Genomic DNA, 21,495 nt, shown 5'->3' with positions numbered 1-21,495 from the left:
ATATTTTTTATTCTTTTATGTATATGTAAAGAATTGTAGTATGTTGGCATATTGTGTAAACATTATTACTTATTTCTGATTGATTCTTTTTAATTGTATTTATTCATTATGATATTTTTACTAAGCATTATTACTTATGAGACAGGTTTTAATCTGTTCAGTATGCAATGAAACTATTTTTCTGCTATTTACGTATGAATCCTATATAGATATTAAAGTTCTTAGCAATGGTTCAAACATCAGTGACGTTTTGAGGTGGGAGTGATCTTGCATCAGGAAAGTTATATAAATGTGACAGAGTAGGTGGGCATTTATAAAGCCTATGATGAAGTAGATATTTCAGTGAAATGTGTAAGGCCACGCCACCCTTACGTCACTGTGTTTTCGAACATACGCCGATACAAGTAACGGTTTGTTTGGCAACATTGTTTGCTTCCTTGTTACTTATTGTTACGATTGAGTAACAGCCGACATAACCTTAAACTCTACTAAACATACCAGCTTATATCCGGACTTGGGATTCCATAGTTGTACAGCTGATACATCAAGGAATGCAGCCTGGGTTAATCTATATTGGGGCAGGATTTTGTGTACGCTGAACTTACCTCATATGATTGAGGTTTTACTGAGTGAGTAGCCACCTATTTGGGCTTTGCTTAGATTTCTACATTACAACATTTGGATCTGGTGCCGGTCGATTTTCCTGAGAAACAGACATCCTCCCAAAAGAGTTTTTACATCTTTTCGGACTGAGTATTATTCACCCAGATAAGACTTTTATTATCATTATTTCCAATTTTATTTCTATATTTTTTCACAGCAGTATGCTGCTTTTTTCTTGTTTATTTATATATATATATACACATGTATGAATATATATATATATATTTACACACACATATTGAGAGGTAGATTGCTATTACTTACCAACACATGGGTCCTTTGTGTTATTGATGATCTTACGTGAATTTCCCAGGCACTTGCAGGTATAATCGCCATCAATATTAGAACAGTTTCCATATGGTCCACAGATCAATCGGTCTTCTTCGCACTCATTTATATCTGTGATAGAATTAAATCTTTAGAATTTTATACATACTGTTCTACAGGGCTCTCTTGCGCAATCTTTTTTTTTTTTAAGTATTTTTATTGAGGTATAACAGATCATACATTAAATCGAAATGCTTGGTCAAGAACATATCACACTTAGACATATTTTCAACATAACATGTTATATAGAAACCTGACCTTTAGCTAAAAACCATAACCTCGTTGAATTTTCATTTTTACAAGAGAAATACATAAAAAGAGAAAAGGAAAGAAGAGAAAGAAAGAAGAGAAGAAGAAGATTGTCATTTAGATCGTGGAATTCAGACTTCAAGTTTCTCGTGTACCCTGTATCGCAAGCCATCAGACTTCAATATCTATTTAATTATCATATTTGTTATATATATAATCTTCCCAAATAAATCTTGCCCAATCTTTTTATATGAACAAATGAGCATAATTTCTTTTAACATTTCAAATGTGATATGTAGTGTTGTTTTCTACTAACACATGCTAATAGCTGTAATATGCTGCAGTGAAGTATCTCTTATTCTACAGACCCCGGGATGCTCATTTATGTGCCTTACATGTTTTTCTTTCTTTACAAATATGTACAACTCTGTTAGACACACTATTGTCTATTATTTATGGAATATATACCTTTATGGGTAATTAACATCTAGATCAGGGGTCAGCAACCTTCGGCTCCCAGATGTTTTGTAACTACATTTCCCATGATGCTCAGATAGCCTAAAGAGTGTCTCAGCATCGTGGGAAATGTAGTTCCAAAACATCTGGGAGCCGAAGGTTGCTGACCCCTGATCTAGATAATTGGAAATTATTTGAATTATATTACCTAGTAACAAACATGAAAATATATACACCCAAATACAAGGAAAATATCTATTAAATGCTTAGAATCTTCTGTGTTGATTCCTCTTCCGGAAAAAATGCATTTACTCCAATAAACGTCTGCAGAAGACCTAAACATTTCCTGTTGAATGCCATTATATTTATCTCCAGGAATCTCCATCACCTTGTTACGAGAGAAATATCATATTGGTTTATAGGATCTTTGTTCTGCTTAAGAAATATAAATTAAGATGAACAGGAAGATGTTTATATGTTGTGATACGACGGAGACACTTCTGTGCCCACAAGAATGCTGGACTGATTTTGCTAAGGGATGCCAAACATTGGGTTCTTCCACTCTGTGATTGAATTTATGAGACTGCTGTCCTTTTGCTAAATAAAAAGTTGACAGGCTGACCTTAAAAAACTTTCTTAAAGTGATGTAAGGACCTGAATATTGTCTTTATCTCCAGAATTTTGGAGGTAAGAATTAATTCTCACAAACTCCACTTGCCTTGAACAATGTGATACTGATATTTTTCTCCCTAACCAGTTTTGCTAGAGTCTGTTAAAAGTTCTTTCTTTCTGGACAACCTAATCTATTCTCTAGTAGTGAAGAACTTGCAAAGCTGAATATACTTTAAATCCTATGGCCTCTATTTATCAAGGTCTGGCGGACCTGATCCGATACTGCGGATCAGGTCCGCCAGACCTCGCTGAATACGGTGAGCAATACGCTTGTCGTATTCAGCATTGCACCAGCAGCTCACAAGAGCTGCTGGTACAACGCCACCCCCTGCAGACTCGCGGCCGCCAGCAGGGGGGTGTCAATCAACCCGATCATACTCGATTGGGTTGATTTCCGGCGATGTCTGTCCGCCTGCTCAGAGCAGGCGGACAGGTTATGGAGCAGCGGTCTTTGTGACCGCTGCTTCATAACTGCTGTTTATGGCGAGTCTGAAGACTCACCAGAAACACGGCCCTTCAAGCTCCATATGGAGCTTGATAAATATGGGCCTAAATCTTCTTCAAAAGGAGAATCCTTATTCCCTTTCTTGTATCAAAAGGAGTCCCCCAAAAATGTTGTTTGTTAGTTGGTATTGGTTAACTTTTCTCCTAGTTGACTATCCAATAAGTTTGTATGTGAAGCACAGGCTGCATATGAAGAAGGGCCTTTCCCAACAGACCGCTATTAGAAGAATGCCATCTAACTAGTGAGGCAGGAATATTCCCTATGAGAGGTACAAGGTCTGTTTGTGGATGTTCTGGGAGTTGATTAAACAATGAAAAGGCAGTCCCAGAAACAGAAAATGCTATTCTCTTGCTGCTAAAAGAAAATACTGAAGGTGGGTGGTGACATAGGTATGAAACAATATCAAGTATAATTGAGGCCTGTGGGCACAAGGAAAGGCATTTGCATGCATCAGACCCATAACAACTTTTTTTGTTACCAGGAACATTGTACTCCATGCTACAGCTTCCTTGACAAGGATGATCTGTGACTAAAACAAGTCCTGACTGTGATTAAAACCTTTGAATCGGATTTGATTGATGAAGCCTATCTATACAAAGGTGAATGATAGACTGTTTGTTTAAATCTGTAGGGAATTGTTTTAGTTAAATATTTTTTATAAAAGTTTAACAAGTCAAGGAAAATAAGTAATGGAAACTAAACAAAAACTTAAATAGGAAAAGGGGAGATAAAATATAAAACACAAATTGATGCAACCCAAGGTACAAACTATTAATATATAAAAGGCAACGTTATATTATTACTAGTAGAAAAATACAAAAAGAGTAAGTAGCACTTTTAAAGCACAGACAATGCCAATCTGCTATATATTAGTCAAGTGAGAGAAGAATCCTATATTATAAAAGGCCAAGTATGTTTCTCCGATACAGTCATGTGCAGTAGAGACTGCAGCACGAGACAAACATACTTGGCCTTAACCCCTTAATGGTCGTTAAGCCCTGAGCCACTCTCTGCTGCAATCTCGCTAAAAGTAGCAAAATCACTCTATTTCTGCATGCCCCATGAGTGGGGCAGTGCAGAAATAATCTTGCAGAGCTACCGAAGCAGAGAGGGACACGCTGTGTCGGGCAGCAGTGGTGCCGATGGAGGGTTAGGAGGAAGGCGGGTGGGTGGCCTATTGCTGGAGGGGGGCGGTTACCAGGTGGGACCGCTGCACTACAGAAAAAAAAAATGAAGAGCGGCAGGGAAGGGAAAAGAGGGAGGGAGAGAGAGGGGATCCAAGTGGATGGGGATTTTAGCCCATGTACACGGGCTTTAGGACTAGTACAAAATAAAACATAACATTTAATAACTAAAATGAAAACAAATAACATAGATGTTTAAAACAGAGTAAATAAACCAAATCTGAATGCTAGAAGCAAGGTTGATGAATATAGTGTCATTTATTCACAATCCTCAGTCTATGGTCTGTCATTGATTAACTGATAAAAGGTTGAGAGATGTCACTCAAAGGAGAGAAAACAGGAAAGCTGTTAGTGAAATCCTTTCTTTAATTATAAGTATCATATGCCCCAATATTAATCACAATGAAATATAAGTATAAATGATACAATACTGCAAGATCAAGGGCGTATCCAGTAACAATTCTAAGCTGATTTCTTATAGAATTTATACCCATCTCAAACTTGCTCTATACCATGGGCCCAATGTACTATGCATTGGCTGTACAAGGTTCCCGACTTGAGACATCACCATACTGATGGGGGACCTCAAGGCCAAGACTGGAAGCAACATTGTACAAAGAAGTCATGGGCAACATGAACGAGAATCTCTGCGTCCTGAACAGTCTGGTTATAGGTGGCAGTGTATTCCCACAAGGCAAAGTGGGTGTCACCAAACCATTCAACATATAACCAGATCCATGTCTGCATTACGAAGAAATTCTGGAGGTCCCTGCTGGATGTCAAAGTGATGAGGGGAGCGAACGTGGCATCAGACCATCACATTTTTATGGCCAGGCTAAAGCTAAAGCTGAAGAAAGCATGGGTGGAACCAACAAACTTACACCAGCAATATAACTCCACCCTCCTCAAAGATGTACAGAAACTGAGTAAACTTTTTGCTGAAGGTGGCTGAGTATTCACTCACGGCTAGATTTAGAGTTTTGTCGGTAAGGACCCGCGTAGCTAACGCTGGCTTTTTTCTGGCCGCACCTTTAAAATAACTCTGGTATTGAGAGTCCATATAATGTCAGCGTTATGCTCCAAAAAAGGAGCGTAGAGCATATTTAACGCAAATGCAACTCTTTAAAGTCCCCCACAGTGTTTGTTGCTACTACCTCTTGAGGAAGTTTATTCCATAAATCAATCACTCTTTCTGTAAAGAAGTGCTTCCTCAAATTACTCCTGAATCTACTACCCTTTAGCTTGAGCTCATGACCCCTTGTTCTTGAATTTTCCATTTTATGTAAAATACCCACAGCCTCAGTTTTACTAAACCCTTTAATGTACTTGAAAGTTGCTATCATATCACCTCTTTCCCTTCTCTCCTCTAAGCTATACATATTTAGGTCATTGAGCCTATCCTGGTAAGTTTTATTTTTTAGACCATGTACCATTTTGGTAGCCCTCCTTTGCACAGATTCAAGTTTGTTAATATCCTTCTGAAGATATGGCCTCCAGAACTGCACACAATACTCAAGATGAGGCCTAACTAATGATCTATAAAGTGGCATAAGAACCTTACTATTTCTGCTGCAAATACCTCTACCAATACATCCAAGCATTCTGCTAGCCTTACTCGCTGCCTTACTACATTGTTTACTAAGTTTTAAATCATCTGAAATAATAATTCCCAAGTCCTGTTCCTCGTCTGTAACAGTCAGTAAAGTGTCATTGAGTCTGTAATTAACATTTGGATTTTTCTTCCCTAAATGCATTATTTTACACTTTGCTGTGTTAAAGTTTTAGATCCCAGTCGTTTGTCCAATCCTCCAATTGTTGTATATAACTTCTCATTTTAAACTAATTACACCTACTCTAAGCCCCCTAATAAAATAACAAAGCCCCCCAAAATAAAAAATGCCCTACCCTATTCTAAATTACTAAAGTTCAAAGCTCTTTTACCTTACCAGCCCTGAACAGGGCCCTTTGCGGGGCATGCCCCAAAGAATTCAGCTCTTTTGCCTGTAAAAAAAAACATACAATACCCCCCCCCAACATTACAACCCACATACCCCTAATCTAACCCAAACCCCCCTTAAATAAACATAACACTAAGCCCCTGAAGATCATCCTACCTTGTCTTCACCATACCAGGTTCACCGATCGGTCCTGGCTCCAAAATCTTCATCCAACCCAAGCGGGGGCTGGCGATCCATCATCCGGCGGCTGAAGAGGTCCAGAAGAGGTTCCAAAGTCTTCATCCTATCCGGGAAGAAGAGTAGATCCAATAGAATGCGAGCTCAATCTGATTGGCTGATTGGATCAGCCAATCGGATTGAACTTGATTCTGATTGGCTGATTCCATCAGCCAATCAGAATATTCCTACCTTAATTCCGATTGGCTGATAGAATCCTATCAGTCAATCGGAATTCGAGGGACGCCATCTAGGATGACGTCCCTTAAAGGAACCGTCATTCTTCAGTTGGACGTCGCCGGATGAAGATGGGTCCGCGGTGGAGGTCTTCAGGATGGAGCCGGTCCTCATCGGATGAAGATAGAAGATGCCGCTTGGAAGATGATGGTTGCCGGTCCGGATCTACTCTTCTTCCCGGATAGGATGAAGACTTTGGAGCCTCTTCTGGACCTCTTCAGCCGCCGGATGATGGATCGCCAGCCCCCGCTTGGGTTGGATGAAGATTTTGGAGCCAGGACCGATCAGTGAACCTGGTATGGTGAAGACAAGGTAGGATGATCTTCAGGGGCTTAGTGTTAGGTTTATTTAAGGGGGGTTTGGGTTAGATTAGGGGTATGTGGGTGGTGGGTTGTAATGTTGGGGGGGGTATTGTATGTTTTTTTTTACAGGCAAAAGAGCTGAATTCTTTGGGGCATGCCCCGCAAAGGGCCCTGTTCAGGGCTGGTAAGGTAAAAGAGCTTTGAACTTTAGTAATTTAGAATAGGGTAGGGCATTTTTTATTTTGGGGGGCTTTGTTATTTTATTAGGGGGCTTAGAGTAGGTGTAATTAGTTTAAAATTGTTGTAAGATTTTTCTTATGTTTGTAAATATTTTTTTATTTTTTGTAACTTAGTTCTTTTTTATTTTGTGTACTTTAGTTAGTTTATTTCATTGTAGTTATTTTTAGGTATTGTATTTAATTAATGTATTGATAGTGTAGTGTTAGGTTTAATTGTAGGTAATTGTAGGTATTTTATTTAATTAATTTAATGATAGTATAGTGTTAGGTTTAATTGTAACTTAGGTTAGGATTTATTTTACAGGTAATTTTGTAATTATTTTAACTATTTTAGCTATTAAATAGTTCTTAACTATTTAATAGCTATTGTACCTGGTTAAAATAAATACAAAGTTACCTGTAAAATAAATATTAATCCTAAAATAGCTATAATATAATTATAATTTATATTGTAGCTATATTAGGATTTATTTTACATGTAAGTATTTAGCTTTAAATAGGAATAATTTATTTAATAAGAGTTAATTTATTTCGTTAGATTTAAATTATATTTAAGTTAGGGGGGTGTTAGTGTTAGGGTTAGACTTAGCTTTAGGGGTTAATACATTTATTAGAATAGCGGTGAGCTCCAGTCGGCAGATTAGGGGTTAATGTTTGAAGTTAGGTGTCGGCGATGTTAGGGAGGGCAGATTAGGGGTTAATACTATTTATTATAGGGTTAGTGAGGCGGATTAGGGGTTAATAAGTGTAGGCAGGTGGAGGCGACGTTGTGGGGGGCAGATTAGGGGTTAATAAATATAATATAGGGGTCGGCGGTGTTAGGGGCAGAAGATTAGGGGTACATAGCTATAATGTAGGTGGCGGCTCTTTGCGGTCGGCAGATTAGGGGTTAATTATTGTAGGTAGCTGGTTGCGACGTTGTGGGGGGCAGGTTAGGGGTTAATAAATATAATATAGGGGTCGGCGGTGTTAGGGGCAGCAGATTAGGGGTACATAAGGATAACGTAGGTGGCGGTCGGCAGATTAGGGGTTAAAAAAATTAAATCGAGTGGCGGCGATGTGGGGGGGCCTCGGTTTAGGGGTACATAGGTAGTTTATGGGTGTTAGTGTACTTTAGAGCACAGTAGTTAAGAGCTTTATGAACCGGCGTTAGCCCAGAAAGCTCTTAACTACTGACTTTTTCCCTGCGGCTGGAGTTTTGTCGTTAGATTTCTAACGCTCACTTCAGCCACGACTCTAAATACCGGAGTTAGAAAGATCCCATTAAAAAGATAGGATAAGCAATTGACGTAAGGGGATCTGCGGTATGGAAAAGTTGCGGCTGAAAAATGAGCGTTAGACCCTTTTTTTAATGACTCCAAATACCGGCGGTAGCCTAAAACCAGCGTTAGGAGCCTCTAACGCTGGTTTTCACGGCTACCGCCAAACTCTAAATCTAGGCCTCAGTTTCTATACATCTTTGAGGAGGGTGGTGTTATAACGCTGGCATCAGATTGTTTTACATTTTTTGCTAAAACTGAATATTTAAAGTCCTGCAAGAATTAGAGGATGATAGAGACCAGGTAGAAAGTCAGTGGGAGAATATTAAAGAAACAATGTCATCAACCTGCTAGGTGGTACTGGGTCCCACAAAACACCAGCATAAAGAATGGATCTCCACCGTAAAACCAAAGAGAGAAAGGAAAAGAAAAGTTGCATCAACAGTAGCCAAAAAAGAGCAGAAAAAGCAAAAGCTCAGGTTGAGTACACCGAAGCCAGCTAGGAAACAAAGAGAAACTTAATAGCAGACAAACAAAGGTTCATCTATGGTCTTTCCACAGAAGCACAGGAAGCAGCAAGCCATAAGAACTTGACAACATAAAAAGGAAACTCTAAATGACAATAAAGAAAGGCGCTTCCATGTGTGTGTCTGTATCAGGAAAAAACAAAATCCCCAACCCATCTGTGATATTATACTCACAAGTGATATAGCACTCTGTCGTGCTAGAAAAAGGGATATCTCATCAAGACCCCCAAGAAAGGCGATCTGAATAAAAAGTGCACACTACATAACTCTTCCCAGGCAAAGTGTTTAACAGAGTAATTTTGATCAGAATTAAAGGGGCAGTAAAGTCCTAATTAAACATTCATGATTCAGATAGGGCATGTAATTTAAAACAACTTTTTACTTTTATCATCAAATTTGCTTTGTTGTCTTGATATTCTTAGTTTAAAGCTAAACCTAGGTAGGCTCATATGCTAATTTCTAAGCCCTTGAAGACCGCCTCTTATCTGAATGCATTTTACAGTTTTCTCAGCTAGAGGGCATTAGTTCATGTGTGCCATATAGATAACATTGTGCACATGCTCGTGGAGTTATTTAAGAGTCAGCACTAATTGCCTGAAATGCAACTTTGTCAAAAGATCTAAGATAAGGAGGCAGTCTGCAGAAGCTTAGATACAAGGTAATCACAGAGGTAAATATTATATTAATATAACAGTGTTAGTTATGCAAAACTGGGGAATGGTAAATAAAGGGATTATCTATCGTTTTAAACAATAACATTTTTGGGGCGTGGCTAGGAAGCGGCCATGACCGGTCGCTCTAAACAAAGCTCCCAGGATGATAATAATAATCCGCCAGTTATAATAGCTGATATTCATCATCAAGTCTCACATCTATAGGATTCATTTACTCTACATATAGCTGAGTCTGGTAATACCAAGATTGTACTATCTATGTTTGCTGGGACCTGAGCTAGTCCGTTGTGAACTCAGGCGGCGGCCTTCACTTATGTTCTCAACCTCCCCCGTCATCTGGGTCAGGGCTGCTTTAGATCTGATGAATACACATACCCTCTATTTCTCAACCCTGAGCGCTAGCTGCTTATATTCAACAACCATACACAAAATACTCTCTCTGAGCGTGTTCAGCCTACCAGTGATCACATTTGTGATGGCGGCAATTGAAAGAGCTACAGAGGCCTTACCAACAAGTATAGAAACGCACTTTTGTGACCTCAAACAAGAGATTGCAACTTTACACAATCAAATTTATGCAGCTGTCAAACAACATAGAGAGAAAAATCTCCACCTACAGAGCCAAGTTCGCACCCAGGAGACTCCGACAGAGGTCCAGCATCCACTGATAACAGCGGTCTCAACAGACCATGAGACATACGATGGACTTCTAGTAATCACAGAGAAGAGTGTCTTGGACTTAGAAGTATCCAGAAACCAGACCAATGACAAGATAACGCTGACTGGACTGAAGGAGAACCTGGCAGGTATGCCTCTATAAATGAAGGTACGCAGCGATGCTGTGAAATCCCAGCCTACAGCTGAACCATCCTCCACTACTTCTACAGAGCTACAGTCTATGTCCCAGGGAAGGAATCATAGGCCATGGTTATACTCCGTCCCTAAAATTACACCTGCCTTAGCTCTGAGCAACGCATCGATCTCAGCAAAGAAAGCAACCGGAATGGTGGTCACTTACGTATCAAAAGATTATGTGCACTAATGCTGGAGCAGTATTACAGGGATCTCCCCAGACATTCACCTAGATCTGGTGTATGCTAGACCTAGATTAATCTTGTAGCGTAACAAGGCTCCACCTAAATTCTGGTGACATTAAAAACCTTGATCAGCCCTATATAGCATAGTGAGCTATATCAAGGGAACAACAGTTCTATAAGATATCTGTCATCAACTGATCAACTGCTGCCGATCTTACTAACAGTTGGCAACTTACCCTAATGCTATTTGTAATCTAGGAGTCAAAACATTCAATGCATAAAAAATACACAATATGAGGCGAGCTTGACCGTGCTGGAACATGGTTGCAAACTAGAGGAGCTCTGAGCAGCAACGGCACATTAAGGCCAGTGAAGACCAGAAACTCTGCCCAAAAACCTCATCAAGCACATACCGGAGTATGTGAATCTCAGGCGGACATCTTGTTGGGCAGCTAAAGCTACAGAGTAGCACACTTAACACCCAGTCTATATATCGGAAGGCCGAAGCCGTCGCCATTTTGGATGCCAAGCAGAGGAAGATTTAGAAGCTACAAGGAGACATACGAGTAATCGTGAGATGCCTATTTCATGGATGAGCCCCCTAACAGTCAGATAAGTGCCCAACACTTCACTACACAGTAGCGCTAAGTGAAGCAGAGGAAATATTCATAACAGGCGGCCATGTGCTCCTTCCTACACTTTGCTATTACACAGCGTTCCCAGGTTCAGGGCAATTAAAAGTGGAGAGCGGCAGGTGAAGCCTTGCAACGGCTGTTTTCTGAAAGGGGTAAAGAAATTTGCTCAATAAATAAACATTACAGAACTCCCTAATAGACCCACCCCATTATTTGCTCTGACAGCTAGAGATCTTTGTTTTCAATGGGTACAATCGTTGTATGACTTCTGTTTCTCCTTAAGCATATAGTTCATATATGTGACACATCACCAAGATTAATCCTCAGCTAATTGTTTAATACTGGGACTTTTTCTATAACTTATAAAGTGGATATTTCTTATCCACAAGCAGCTGCTGAAAAAGTATAATCAATAAAGCAACAAAAAACAAACAAGGGAACAGTAATTACAGAATAACTAAGCCTTTTCTGAGTGGAAAACTATATTCCCAAACTGAGTTGCACATTTTACAAAAATGGCCATGAGAAAAAATAACAAATCTGAAAAACAAAAACCTACTGCTACCCACATAAAATTGGACAGTACCTTTTTCCAACCACAAGAGGCTGCTATAACCTCACAAATAGAAGAAAGTACAAATCTAGAGGCCTATTTATCAAGCCGTCAACCTCAAATATGCTGGAATTCCGCAGTGTAATTGTGGCGAGCCTGATTTGCCTTATTTATCAAACCCTACAGACCGGCAAAAGTTTAAATTTGTGACGTAACATACGATCCGCCGGTCTCAATCCGACACAGATCGATGCTTACGTCATTACAGATGTTCTGAATACAAATTCGGCACTATCTGACTACTTTTGCTAGTTATCAACTTTCTAACAAGTACGCTCGCCACTATTCCGGCCCAGCGTACCTGCTTTTCAATCCGCCACCCTGGAGGCCGCGGCTGCCATAGGAATCAATGGGAGTCTGAAAGCAGCGAAAGCTTATGTTCGCTGCTGCCCGATATCCCATTGATTTCTATGGTAGAATAAAAGTAAAGTTTACACCCAACACCCTAACATAAGCCCCGAGTCTAAACACCCCTAATCTGCCGCCCGACATCGCTGCCACCTACATAATGTTATTTACCCCTATCCCGCCACCCCCCAACACCACCACAACTGTAATAAAGTTATTAATCCCTATACCGCCGCTCCCTGAGCCCTCCGCAACTAAATAAATGTATTAACCCCTAAACCCCTGGCCTCCCAGATCACTACCACTTACTAAATCTATTAACCCCTAAACCGCTAGCCCCCCACATCGCCATAAACTAAATTAAGCTATTAACCCCTAAACCTAAAAAGGGCATTTAGCTCTTTTTCAGCCCAAACCCCTAATCTAAAATTAAAACACACCCAATAAACCCTTAAAAAAACCTAACACTAACCCCCGAAGATCCACTTACATTTTTTGAAGACCTGACATCCATCCTCAACGAAGCAGCAGAAGTCCTCATCGAAGCCGGCAGGAGTCTTCATCCAAGCCGGCAGAAGTCTTCATCCAAACGGCATCTTCTATCTTCATCCATCCGGCGCGGAGTGGCTCCATCTTCAAGACATCTGGCGAGGAGCATCCTTTTCTTACGACGTCTTCTGGAATAATGAAGTTTCCTTTTAAATGACGTCATCCAAGATGTTGTCCCTTAGATTCCGATTGGCTGATAGAATTCTATCAGCCAATCGGATTGAGCTCGCATTCTATTGGCTGATTGGAACAGCCAATAGAATGCGAGCTCAATCCGATTGGCTGATTGGATCAGCCAATCGGATTGAACTTGAATCTGATTGGCTGATTGAATCAGCCAATCAGATTTTTCCTACCTTAATTCTGATTGGCTGATAGAATCCTATCAGCCAATCGGAATTTCGAGGGACGCCATCTTGGATGACGTCACTTAAAGGAACCTTCATTCATCGGGTAGTCGTCGGTGAAGAAGGATGTTCCGCGCCGGAGGTCTTGAAGATGGAGCCGCTCCTCGTCGGATTGGATGAAGATAGAAGATGCCGCCTGGATGAAGATGTCTGCCGGTCCGGATGTCCTCTTCTGCCCGGATAGGATGAAGACTTCTGCCGGTCTGGATGTCCTCTTCTGCCCCATCGGATGAAGACGACTCAAGGTAGGGAGATCTTCAGGGGGGTAGTGTTAGTTTATTTAAGGGGGGTTTGGGTGGGTTAGAGTAGGGGTATGTGGGTGGTGGGTTTTAATGTTGGGGGGGGTTGTATTTTTTTTTACAGGCAAAAGAGCTGATTACTTTGGGGCATGCCTCGCAAAAAACAAAATTTATGCTTATCTGATAAATGTATTTCTCTTGTGGTGTATCCAGTCCACGGATTCATCCATTACTTGTGGGATATTCTCCTTCCCAACAGGAAGCTGCAAGAGGATCACCCACAGCAGAGCTGTCTATATAGCTCCTCCCCTAACTGCCACCTCCCAGTCATTCGACCGAAGACAAGCAAGAGAAAGGAGAAACTATAGGGTGCAGTGGTGACTGTAGTTTAAAAATTAAAAAACACCTGCCTTAAAATGACAGGGCGGGCCATGGACTGGATACACCACAAGAGAAATAAATTTATCAGGTAAGCATAAATTTTGTTTTCTCTTGTAAGGTGTATCCAGTCCACGGATTCATCCATTACTTGTGGGATACCAATACCAAAGCTATAGGACACGGATGAAGGGAGGGACAAGGCAGGTGCTTAAACGGAAGGCACCACTGCCTGTAAGACCTTTCTCCCAAAAATAGCCTCCGAAGAAGCAAAAGTATAAAATTTGTAGAATTTAGAAAAAGTATGAAGCGAAGACCAAGTCGCCGCCTTACAAATCTGTTCAACAGAAGCCTCATTTTTAAAGGCCCATGTGGAAGCCACCGCTCTAGTGGAATGAGCTGTAATTCTTACAGGAGGCTGCTGGCCAGCAGTCTCATAAGCAAAGCGGATTATACTTCTTAACCAAAAAGAAAGAGAAGCTTTTGATTGAAGATAAACTACATTAATGCACCACATCTCTCTAGCTGCTTCCCTTGTCGAGAGCTGCAAGAGAATGACTGGGAGGTGGCAGTTAGGGGAGGAGCTATATAAACAGCTCTGCTGTGGGTGATCCTCTTACAGCTTCCTGTTGGGAAGGAGAATATCCCACAAGTAATGGATGAATCCGTGGACTGGATACACCTTACAAGAGAAAGCCCTTTTAAGGGCTGGTAAAAGAGCTGATTACTTTGTAATGTAGAATAGGGTAGGGACTTTTATTATTATTATTTTTTATTTTTTTATTAGGGGGCTTAGATTAGGTGCAATTAGTTTAAAATTCTTGTAATCTTTTTTTATTTTCTGTAATTTAGTGTTTTTTATTTTTTTAATTTAGTTTAGTTTATTTAATTGTATTTAATTGTAGGTATTGGTAGTTAATTTATTTAATTAATTTAATGATAGTGTAGTGTTAGGTTTAATTGTAACTTAGGTTAGGATTTATTTTACAGGTAATTTTGTATTTCTTTTAACTAGGTAGCTATTAAATAGTTAATAACTATTTAATAGCTATTGTACCTAGTTAAAATAAATACAAAGTTGCCTGTAAAATAAATATAAATCCTAAAATAGCTACAATATAATTATTTGTTATATTGTAGCTATATTAGGGTTTATTTTACAGGTAAGTATTTAGTTTTAAATAGGAATACTTTAGTTAATAAGAGTTAATTTATTTTGTTAGATTAAAATTATATTTAACTTAGGGGGGGTGTTAGGGTTAGGGTTAGACTTAGCTTTAGGGGTTAATACATTTATTATAGTAGCGGCGAGGTCCGGTCGGCAGATTAGGGGTTAATACTTGAAGTTAGGTGGCGGCGACGTGGGGGGGGCAGATTAGGGGTTAATACTATATATTATAGTGTTTTTGAGGCGGGAGTGCGGCGGTTTAGGGGTTAATACATTTATTATAGTAGCGGCGAGGTCCGGTCGGCAGATTAGGGGTTAATACTTGAAGTTAGGTGGCGGCGACGTTGGGGGGGCAGATAAGGGGTTAATAAATATAATGTAGGTGTTGGCGATGTTAGGGGCAGCAGATTAGGGGTTCATAGGGATAATGTAGGTGGCGGCGATGTGCGGTCGGCAGATTAGGGGTTAAAAATATTTATTATAGTGGCGGCGATGTGGGGGGACCTCGGTTTAGGGGTACATAGGTAGTTTATGGGTGTTAGTGTACTTTAGAGCACTGTAGTTAAGAGCTTTATATACCAGCGTTAGCCCATAAAGCTCTTAACTACAGCCTTTCCATGGGCGGTAGGAGTCTTGTCGGTAGAGTGTCTACCGCTCACTTCAGCCAAGACTCTAAATACCAGCGTTAGGAAGATCCCATTGAAAAGATAGGATACGCAATTGGCGTAAGGGGATCTGCGGTATGGAAAAGTCGTGGCTTGAAAGTGAGCGTTAGACCCTTTCCTGCCTGACTCTAAATACCAGCGGGCGGCCAAAAGCAGCGTTAGGACCCCTTAATGCTGCTTTTGACGGCTAACGCAGAACTCTAAATCTAGGCGTATGAGAAGCTGTGTATACACACCGTGAAGATAACACATACTCTTTCCATTATACATGGTATTTCGCAGCAAACAATACTTGGAGTAACGAATTAGAGATTGACATAACACACTCAGAATCCCTTAAATTTTTTAGTAATATAAAAAGTGCCTCTATATCATATAGAATTCTAGAAATGAATTATAAAATACTACATCTTTGGTATTTAACACCAAGCAGACTCAAAAAGATATATCCCAAAAGGCATAATGTGTGCTGGAGATGTGAAAATAGTGTGGCAAACATGGCACACATCTGGTGGACATGCCAAAAGTTAACCCCTTTCTGGAAAGCAAAAGCTACAGAAACTGCCCAAATACTGAATAAAAACATTACATTACAGCCAAACATATAGCTATTTCATGGGTTCCCACATTCTACTCCAAGCGAACATAAGAAATTACTTAATGTCCTATGTAACGCTGCAAAATACGCAATAGTTAGAAAATGGAAATCTGCAGAAACACCCATGGTGGCCAATTGGATAGATATAAGTAACAATATACTAAGTTTGGAGGAATATCATTTACTCAAAACCAGACGTTGCGAAATGTATCAAAATATTATGTTCTATTGGGAATCTTATATCGCTTCAAAATTTCAGAAACACTAAATATATAAGCATGTATAATAGACCTTAATTAGATCCCAATTTGCTAAGACAATATTATAGAGTATTGCGAAATTGATATGTAAAGTCATATGTGTCTCATTGTTTAACCGGAATCAGAGCTGTCATCTACAATTGACTTGTTCTAAACCAACCATTGACACCTACATTTTGTTTTGCTTTGTTTTGTTATTCGTAATGTAATGACCAAAGACCAAATTGTATGACTATACTTATGTGGACTTATATCTACCCATGTACTGTTGAATTGTATTACTCGATTTTATGTTCTGCAATAACTGGTCAATAAAAACCAAATAAATAAAAAAAAAAAAAAATACACAATATTAAATGAATAACAGAAGAAGAAAAACAAATTCCACATCAGAGTAACTCCATTCTAGTGGTGCACCTGTTTCCGTAATAGAGAGGTATAACATGAACTGCATTAGTGTTGCGCGGTCATATAACGGTATAAGGAAAAGTAAATCTTATTGGCTGGGTGCGGGCCCTACACCCAACAACAGAAGAACCATGTGGAAACACAAGTGTCCATAATCAAAGGGAGAATAATATAATGAGCACTGTGAATGTTAATACCCAACTAAGAGTGTGGATTAATAAGGTGCACTTAGTATTTAACCGCTTGGAATACACGGTCAAACCCCTTTTATCTCTAATTGGATATATATAGTAAATGGGCTTATTAAAGTAGTGTTTTTGTCAACTGCAAGTACCATTTATAATAATATTGCTAAAATTATGAGGGCAAATGGAGGTGGGCAGACATGGAAAAAAGCGCAGTATAAAAATAAGTGACCAACCTTTGGAGCTAACCTTTAGATTAAGTGATAATTCACATATGCATACCACAATACTGTAAAACATTGTTCAGCTGTTACATGAATGTTGTGCAGGAACCCAGAACCTTAGCTGTCGTAAACATAATCCATAGTAGACAAGTATGCATATGTAACTATTAGCCTTCCTCGAACAGTGATAGGTAAAAATATGAAACAATCCAACCTGATGACTATAAGTTCTCAAGGCACTAGTGGTAAAAGTTAAATAAAGAAAGCTAAGGTTTATGTTTATGTGTGAGATGTAATCCTGATTAAACATAGTTACAGAAATATTTCCACAATTGTTAAAACCTGTTAAAGACTAATCTGTATAACTCACAAATAAAGGTATTGCGGCTAAGTTAACCTCACTAAACGATAGCTTAATTTTTAATGTGCAAGGTGCCCTAAGCAACGCTGGCTATTACGGCCACAGTGGTATAAACAACAAGGAATAAGGACATTGTGTTATTGACTATAGGGCTTCAGAACTACAGATCCTCATAGAAGGCCAACAAACAGATATCTTACAAGTAAAATATTCACACACTTGGGATTCTATGACCTGTATATCCCCTGCTCAACAGTCGACCTAAAACAGTATGAGAAACAGAAAATGTAGAACAGTAAGGAAAACATAGCAAACAGTAAAATATACTATGTGAGTCTGTATTCTTGCTAGTCTCAGACATATAACTAGCCCACTCCAGTTCTCATGGGGAACAAGGAACTCTCCTCAATCTCCAGGACGGGCCAGATGAAACACTCCTCTGACAGGCTTTGCATCTGAGTAGTATGTGCCTCGGAAGGGAAATAATTGCTTGGCATGCTCAAATCTGCGCAAACAACTGCGCTTAGCAAGGGAAGGCTGGTAAAATCTGCAATCACTGTGTCCCAAATATACCCCATCTTCCGATCCCAAGGATGACAGTACCTTCATGAAACACGCCACCTCCGGGCTCCATATGCTGTTGTAATGCAGGGGGTAATGAGTGGTTTGGGAATGATCGCCCTGCAGTCCAGCCAGAGAATACTTGTGGAGTGGGAAAGGGTCAGCCTTAACATGTTGCCTTACCGCTTCTGGTGCAATATGTGTTTTTCTCTTGTTGGTTAGTATAGAGAATAGCGTGGCTTGCTTGCGATCGTTAGGATTTTGCATGTATATTTGCGCCCCGCAGGCATCTAACTCTAGCCACAAGTTTCTAGCCTCCCTTTTAGAGAGTGAAGTCTTGTTTTGTGATGTGTTCCCACATTGCGCTGATCCACGTGAAGGCGCAACCACCCGGCTTCACCTGGGTCGCTCCTGGGTCGTCCTCAGCAGCTGAATCCAGAGCGGACTGCAAAGTCTCTGCAAAGGTTGACTGATAAGACTGCAAAAGAACCCTAATGCCGTCTAGTATGCAGAGAGCAGATACCATGGTGATCTTGGAGACTATAATACAGTCGTGGTTTGCCAATGCACACAGTTGAAACATGACCACCCTGAGAAGGCCTCACCTAAAAACGCCACAAGGTTATGTGGAATGGCCTGACTCTGCAATGTCCCCAACTCTCCAGGTTTCTTATTCAAGGACTGTGGGTTGATAGTCACCATGTAATTGTCAATTAGGTTGAGCTGAATGGCCAAATATATTGAAATTAATGATGTATATAGCTGGAGCTATAGCAGCATGCGACCGTTCAGACTCCAAGCTAGCTCTGCCGCCCCTAGACTTGGTTTTGAGATTTATTTACATGAAGATTCTTGGCATTTGATACTCGTTATGTTATATGTTTTATATTGTGTTCTCACTATGTTTGCCTTTTATAATTCTCAAAGGTCTTACTGCGATATTGTTGTCATGGACACAATGGATATTAATACCCACTTTTTTATGTCACTAAATATTTCTATTTCTATCTGCTATTCCCTTACATCTATACTTAGGTCCAAGAGTGACCAATACCAATGCTAATTTCCCTTGTCATTACACCATAAGAGTAATTAGGTCCAAGAGAGACCTGTTGAGCAATGCAGGGAACCACAACAGTATACTAAAATGAGGTTTCATTTCTCTGTAGTTAACTTTATTTTTGTACCATAAATCAACTATAGATTATAAGGTTGTTCCATTCTGTGTATTTTACCTGCTGGTTGTCATTCTTACAGATTCTTACTATTTTACCCATTGATTGACATTATTTCTTTATATTTAAATGTTCTATTATGTTAGCTAACCTCATATATACAACTAGAATGCTGGGCTTAGTTCTACAATAAATTGTAATGACCTGAAAATTGCCTGTATACTTTTAAATACTATGCAATGTCAGTTATTTCAATGTGTACTGTAGAAAAACCTCAATAAAAGAAAATTAAATAAAAATTAAAAAAAACAATACATTTTTTTGGTGTTTACTGTCCCTTTAAGGAACAAATCAATGTTTAGTTGTGAGATCAGCAAGCTGGCTTCCACAAAGATAGATCCTGCACAGACCAGATTGCAATACTATGCATTATCATCAAGCAGTCAATAGAATGGAACTCCCCACTCTATGTCAATTTCATCGACTATGAGAAGGCATTTAATAGCTTGGACAGAGAGACTCATTGGAAACTTGTTCACCAGTATGGTGTGCTAGAATCATTAGGAACTTCTATAAGCAAATGACCTGCAAAGTAGTACATAGAGGACAACTCATGGAAGCTTTCCACAAGAGGACGAGAGTTGCTTACTCTCGCCTTTTCTCTTCATGCTGGCCATAGACTGGATTATGAATACATCCACAGCAAGGAGAAGAAATAGCATCCAGTGGACACCTTGGATGGAGCTCAGTGACTTGGACTCTGCAGACAACCTGACCCTACTTTTCCATACCCATCAGCAGATGCAAAAGAAGACCAACAATGTGGCAGCCACATCAGCACTACTTGGCCTAAAAAAAACCCAACAAGATCCTGAAGGTTAACATGGTCAGCACAGCTGCAGTCACTATTGCAGAAGATGCACTAGAAGAAGTTAAGGCCTTCACCTACCTGGGCAGTGTCATAGACAAAGCAGTACAGCACAGATGTCGACGTAAAATCAAGAATTTGAAAAGCAAGGTCTGCTTTCATCCAGCAAAAAAAGATCTGGCACTCAGAGGACCTAATGCTCTAAACCAAGATCAGGCATTTTGACACGACTGTAAAATCAGTACTTCTGCATGGAATAAAATTTGGAAGACAACAGTGACCACCATCAACAAAGCCAGACATTTATCAACACCTGTCTGACAAAATAAATCCTCCAACTTCACTGGGCAAAAACCAACAACAACAAAGACCTATGGCAGCAGAATTTCCACCTCCCTGCCAACGAAGAAACCATAAAAAGATGCTGGGGCTGGATAAGTTTCACCCTTCACAAGCCCGTTTTAAACATCACCAGGCAAGCCCCGACCTGGAACCTTTATGGAAATATATAAGATTACAGCAAAAAAACACCTGGTGCCTAGATCTTAAGTCTGACTACAAGGAGATGGGCTACACATGTAGTCAGGTCGAAAGAAAAGACCAAGATAGTGATGGCTGGAGAGTCATGGTTGACAGCCTGCACCCCAGGAGGGGTATCAGGCATAAGTAAGTTGCTCCTTACATTAAGATTTTATTTATCCACTCTTTTTAAATAGTCTGTGTTTTAACCAGGTCATTTGTTTTAATTCTTAGTTATTAAAAGTTCATTTTTATTCTTTTCTCACTTAACTAATATATAGAAGATTGACACTGTGGGGCATATTTAACAATATGCGAGCGGACATAATACGAAGTAGCATATCATGTCCGCTGCACATCGATAAATGCCGACAGCATACGCTGTCAGCATTTATCATTGCACCAGCAGTTCTTGTGAACTGCTGGTGCAATACCGCTCCCTAACAGGGGTGTCAATCAGCCCGATCGTATTCGATCAGGTTGATTTATTCGATCAGGTTGCCATTAACATCAAACGTTATTAGAGCTGAGTCTTTGCTTGTGCATAGTACACTAGGGCGCAAATGCAGTAAGGGGATCTTATTTTGGGACAACTTTTCGTGTCCAGATGTATACAGTGTCCATGAGTTTGTGGAATTTCGATCCCTTGTAGAGATTGTCGTTTTAAATTTAAATAATTAAACATTAATATATATATATATATATATATATATAGGCAAAGATTGGTGTATGTGCACTCCCACCAACGTCCAACAGCTACCAGGGTGCTATACGGTAAATGATAAAGAAGCAAAGTGAAGCACTCACTGGATTTTCATCAAAAAGTGAC

At 39.8% G+C, this 21,495-nt stretch overlaps 1 protein-coding gene across 2 annotated transcripts in view; it reads right to left on the bottom strand.

The window, feature by feature from the left end:
• The window catches only part of ADGRE5 (adhesion G protein-coupled receptor E5), a 580,790-nt gene that overhangs the window by 175,635 nt on the left and 383,660 nt on the right, over positions 1–21,495 (bottom strand). For both annotated transcript variants that reach the window (XM_053718071.1, XM_053718072.1), the window contains exon 7: positions 928–1,062. In XM_053718071.1, coding sequence (XP_053574046.1) covers positions 928–1,062 — 135 coding nt within the window. The remainder of the gene's footprint in view (positions 1–927; positions 1,063–21,495) is intronic.

The sequence above is a fragment of the Bombina bombina genome, chromosome 6 (assembly GCF_027579735.1).
Source record: "Bombina bombina isolate aBomBom1 chromosome 6, aBomBom1.pri, whole genome shotgun sequence".
Taxonomy (NCBI): Eukaryota; Metazoa; Chordata; class Amphibia; order Anura; family Bombinatoridae; genus Bombina; species Bombina bombina.
This window is presented reverse-complemented; position numbering and strand designations above follow the sequence as displayed.